General features: G+C 39.2%; 1 protein-coding gene across 1 annotated transcript; it reads right to left on the bottom strand.

Annotated features, from left to right (window-relative positions):
• LOC104784456 (PH-interacting protein-like) lies at positions 2-5,897 on the bottom strand (the record flags this gene model as incomplete). The annotated part of the gene is made up of 20 exons (XM_010509481.1): positions 2-67; positions 165-731; positions 814-1,456; positions 1,542-2,233; positions 2,299-2,690; positions 2,784-2,838; positions 2,984-3,043; positions 3,154-3,250; positions 3,503-3,573; positions 3,655-3,735; positions 3,971-4,041; positions 4,236-4,404; positions 4,514-4,592; positions 4,682-4,759; positions 4,860-4,963; positions 5,083-5,213; positions 5,295-5,389; positions 5,536-5,642; positions 5,723-5,800; positions 5,886-5,897. Coding segments are annotated over 20 exons (3,648 nt in total), but the record flags the coding sequence as incomplete, so codon positions are not given.

Raw genomic sequence — 5,897 nt, 5'->3', positions numbered from 1 at the left:
TATCGTACCTATTGCAGAAATCCATCTTTTGAGCAGCTTCGTTTAGCTTTTGGATCCCATAGCTGTCCTGAAGAATATTTATAAACAACAGCAGATAACAGTTAGAGAGGCAAGCGAGGATAACAGGGAGATGAGAAATAAAAGTTTTGGGAGGGAAGACAGACCTGATGCTTGCTGATTGATTTCACTAGTCCAACAAATAATGAAAGCAGCTTATCTCTTTTCTTTTCTTCGATGGTAGAGTTTTCCCAGGGAAACTGGGGATTGTCAAACTCCCACGGGCTGTGAAGATCTCTCTCCCCAGTTTCATAGACAACTCTGTATCTTTCCCAAGGACTATCTGGGAAGTCAGGGGATTTAACTTGTGAAGACTCAATCCTACCTTCCCACCACGCCCCGCCTTCACCGGATTCATTTCTCCACCACACACGGCACTCATCACCGATTTCCCACTTCGTTTGAATTGCAGCATCGTATCGAGTCTTTTCAACAACAAAATCAGGGAAATTAATGAGATCAGGAAGCGTCAGTTGAAACTCTTTGCGGGAGACATGTGATGAAGAAAAATCCAGAACCCTGAGGGTCATTTTGCAGCAGCTTTCGCCAGAACCACGATATGTATCGTAATTGAGTTTCTCAACTCTGCAAATCTCTACCGCTCCTAGGTTTCGAGGAAGGAACCTTCGGTCCCTGTCATTTAATTCGGTAGATGCAATGAACTCTTGATGACCCTGAAACCGAAAGTTATTAACTCCAGATCGGGCAAATTAATACATCCTAGTGAACAAAGAATTACCAGCCAAAAGGACCTACCTGCTTGAAGTAAACAACTTCATCCCCTAGCTGGGGTATATAACGGCAGCCTTCCTCGTGTTCAGACAACATTAACCATGGAATTTTTCGTGAGGCATTATTATTCAACTTAAATTCAGTATGGGGACTTTGTTTGACGGCGCTTGCAGATCTTGACCGGGACCCAGCTTTGATCGTAGAAGGCCATTCTTCAAATGATGCACCATCACACACGCTCGTGGAAGGTTTTTCTTGTTTCTTTATTTCATCTACAGATCCAGAGCCTAACCTTGTGCGTAGTGTGCTATTTCTTGTACTAGATTCACTTCTCATGGATCTTTTCCTACGTATCACATCAGCTGTAGCTTCTCCAAAATCAAAGTCATGTGCAGACGAATCTCTAACTTTATCTATTATTACAGATTCAGAATCCATAAAAGGATTCATGGAAGAGGGAGCTACGGATGCAAACCCATCTCCACCATCTGCCAAATTATCTGCTACTTCAGCAGGCTCTAGTTTAAGAGGACTGCTGGGATGCCGAAGCTTTAATCTCAGTCGTCGAACCTTCTTTGGAAAAATCTCATCAGCTTCCATAGAAGCATCTATATCACAATTTCTCAACTGACCAGACAAGGGTTCAACTCTTGACAGATCTTCATCTCTGCAAGAGAACACGAGGAATTAGATATTGTGGAAATTTAATATGAACATAACTTTCTTGGTAATCATAATCAGGTTTTCCATACCCATTTAAAGTTTGGGCTTCTTCAATGTTCTCAGACGCCAGTAATTCGGTAGGTTCACAAACAGGAATTTCTTCCCTCCACTTGCACATATTATGGTCTTGATCTGAAGATTTTATCATCTGATTATCTGTCTTTTCTCTCTGTGGAGTATTCATAGATTGCGGAATATCCTGACACCATGAATCACCTTTTGCATCTACAGAACTTGAACCGGGCTCTCTTGAGTATATACCAATCACTCTGTGATTCTCCTCCAAAGATTTAGAAGATAATTGCTCCAAATCTGCCTGATTTATGACATCTCCCTTGCTTTCCACAGATTCTCTTGGCTTCTTAACACAGATCTTTACAATCAATTTTTTCTTCTGTTTGTCATTTGAAAGAGATTCCAGCATCTGAGATGGTTTTTCCAACTGTCGCGAAGTGGGTATGCTTCTATCAGATTCACTGTTGGATGAATCATTATAATCATCAACTTCATCCGAAGAGCTTCCAGAAATTTTAGAAAGCAAGGATCGAGCATTTTGAGCTGCTGCTCTTTGCGGTCGTGATGCCTTGACATCACAATATTTTCTTTTTGAAGCCTTCACACCAATTTTTCGGTTCTTTGTTCTCTTAATCCCAGATTTTGAGCTATCATTCTCATCCAAAATCCTCTTATCACGTCTTCCCGATGAAGTAGTGACCTCGGCCTGAGAAAATAGGAGTTAGTTAATAGATACCGACAAACAAAATCGCATGAGTTTAGAAAACATACTCTAGGATGTTTTCTTCTTCTTGTCCGATGATAGCTATTTTCGTGAATATTTTCAACGTTGCTGTCCTCGGAACTGCAATCAAGTTCATTTGACGAGTTAGAACATGGGCTTGCCCTAGCTCCATCAGAGGAAACTTCAGCATTATACTCCGAATCATTGTCGTCACTCAGAACTTCGTGTTCTGGTTCCCAGTACATAGCATCTATAAACTCTGGCAATGGCTCGATCAATCTATCCAGGTCAGCCAAAGGAGGCATAATATAATCTTGACCTAAACTAAAATCAGGGCCAACAGAAAACTTTATCGAGGAAGGACGCCATTCAACTCCTAGCGCACCAAGTCTGCGTTGCTGAAACATTGTCTGGTCAGGTTCTGGATACGGAATCATACCTGCAAAATAATAATAATACACCAGGAATAAGTTTCATGAATAACCAACATCTTGCATAACTGAAGTAAAAAGATAAGCTTTTAGAAACAAACTTGAATCACAAAGAAGATCCTGAAGGTTCCTCCGATGGGGAAGTAGCTGCGTCTCCTGAACCATGAAAATTATAAAGCTTTATATTTCAACAATTCAGCAAGTGCAACGATATAAAGTGTGCACAGTTCGGTGAGGTCTTTTAAAAAGAACGCAGCATAAATTTGAAAGAAAACAAAAGAAACAAGCATTTGAAACAAACCTGATCAAGAACATGTCCATTGGTATCTCGAATAAGAGGACGATAATCACCAAGGAAGAACTAAACAAAACAAAGCAAGAGAAAGGGTCAGAAAGCAACAGAGAATCGCTAGAAACTATAGCCATTTATTAGAAATCGATCATGCATCTGAAATGTAAAATCGGCCTTACCTGATCGTATTTTGCATTCTTTTGAGACTCTCCTTGTCCTGTGTTTAGGAAATATATCTGGCCAACGTCATCTGAAAGCACAATTGATGTCCCATCTCTACACAGTGCCAAGGAAAAGATATCATAACTAATGATTCCATATCTTTCATGTGACTAAATAAATGCTTCAGAAGCAGATGTCGTTACTGAAAGAAATATGAATATTGTATATCCAACTGGATATGCAAAATATGGCTGTATCCTCTAGTTTCAGACTCAATAATCATGTGCATGTATTACTGAAGTCATTTGCGAAAACAAAACAGAGAATATATAAGATCTTGTCCTCGACATATCATTGGTTACTTACTGTGAAAATTTTCCATCAACCAACTTAAATCTCCCGATTTCGTATACTTTGATTGGTATACCCTCCCATATCTAGAAAGAAAAATCTAAGGAGGTAAGTGATGCTATTGATAAGATCAAGGATTATTCCTATTAGAAAAAAATGAAACTCACATCCCAGATAATTGTTTTCCCATCGTAGCCAGCGCTCATAGCAATACGAGGATTGAAAGGATGGACATCCAAGACATAGGACTACAAAGAGGAAATGAGTGATCATTTATATCAATATTAGTATCTCCCATATCAAGTCGGGGATGAACAACAAAACTTGAAGATAAATGCAATATGGAAGATATGGGACATTCAGGAATCGAAATCAGATAAGAACTACAATGAACTATAAAGGACACAACATATAATATAAAAAAAAAAACAACATACATCTGGCCCCAACTATAATCTCAAGATAAAGAGTAGAAATTGTTACCGATTCACTGTGACCAGTTAAACAATGCACTAAGCTACCATCAGCAGCATTCCAAACACATATCCTGCAATCTGAATAAACACTGATGGATTAAGGGAAACAGAAGATAGTAGCACTTTCATGTAATACCAACAGGTAGCCAAAAACACTTTTTTCAGGGTTTATGTATTTTTACTATCCACGATTGAAACACAGTCAGACTGAGAGAAATCCATCAAAATTGATAATCTATGCATGAAGATATCCTCTGATGATATTTATTTACCCATGATAGCGGCAAGTACGAAGCGATTATCCAAGCTCCATATAATCATATTTACACCCCGTGGTGTTGGAAGAAACCTTTGACGTGGGCCTCCTCGAGGAGGTTGTGGAGGAAGTGGAGGAGGTGGCACCTTCAGATGATATCCTTTCATCCAGCGTCCAGATTTCCCCTGAAAATATAATATCGAGGAAGTTGAGGAACCAATGATAGAATCGGAAATTTGCTGTCACTAACTTGCAAAGTACCATTGCATTCTGCGGTTGATTGACGGAACTTACATGGAATTTACGTGATCTTGGAGTCCATATAATTGCACTACCATCGCGAGAGCAGGTTACTATGTTGTCATGACAAAACCTAGTGATCAGAAGTATTAAATCTTAACTAAGAATAAAAGGAAGATAGAGGAATGAAAATAAGTCCAACACTTAAAACGTGAAACAAACCAGGAATTCTTAAACTTTGGGTAACAATCTTCCTTCAGAGTATCAGCTGTTGAAGATTTTGGAGCCACAGCACAACCACTATAAAAAAAAATAGAAACACCCTTTTAAATTTCTAATTATGTTCTCCAACCAACAAAATGCACAATCTAAGAGAGGCGCCATGTTCACTGGAAAATACCTAAACTGCACATAGTTGACATCATTCTCATGGCCACGTAGAACATCCAGCTCATGAGTCGGCTGTTCAGCATCATCCAAGTTAGGTTTTGAGGCACTCCAAACCTGCAAGATAATGGAAATACTGACAAATTAGACTAACAAGCAAACCAAAACAAAATAACATTTCCTGCAGTTTCTGCATTACGAAGGAGGATAACTAAATTTGAAAGTTTAACACAGACCCTTGCATTGCTGTCAGAGCTACCCGTGACGAAAATGGTCCCATTAGCATTGTACGCACAACATAATATTTGATGACTCTGAGATGCATTGCTCGTGGACGCTGTGTTGGAAGATGTAAAAGTGTTTTTGCCTAAGAAAAACTTCCAATGAGCTCTATAACCGAAAAGATTTTTAACATTGAATAAAAAAATGATGATGTACCACTTCTTACCAGTGCTAGCATCTGATGGACTTGGAACATAGATTCGTGGGAGCCATTGAGAATACCTAGCATCCCAGATACGACAGGTTCCATCATCTGATGACCTACATAGATAACAAAAAACAACAAATAACTAACTGATTACAAGTCCAGGAAGCAGTATTGAAACATCCAAACTAAAGATCCAGGGGTGGTCTTGAACAAAGCGAAACGAACTGGTTAAAATAGGAACATATTGAACAGAACTCACGATAAAAGTTGGTAAACAGACGCCTGTCTGGGACTGAATGCAATTGCAGTAACAGCTCCAGTGTGGCCCCGCAATACAGAAATTGGCATTCCATCAGGCAACCGCCACTGTCATAAGAATCAATACTCTCTAACTGATAAATAAATTAAAACAAGTAATACAGTAAAGACTAGAAGTGTATTCTTACCACTCGGATCACAAAATCGTTTGAAGCTGACGCCACCAAAGCATTGTTTGAACTAACGGCCAAGTCTGTAATGTCACCCTACATAAAACATGCATAGGCGAGACTAATTTTAATAGAGCAATCCACAACCTATTTCTTACAAATATCGAAAACAATAGCTCACTTCATGCCCGCG

Source organism: Camelina sativa, chromosome 4 (assembly GCF_000633955.1).
Source record: "Camelina sativa cultivar DH55 chromosome 4, Cs, whole genome shotgun sequence".
Taxonomy (NCBI): Eukaryota; Viridiplantae; Streptophyta; class Magnoliopsida; order Brassicales; family Brassicaceae; genus Camelina; species Camelina sativa.
This window is presented reverse-complemented; position numbering and strand designations above follow the sequence as displayed.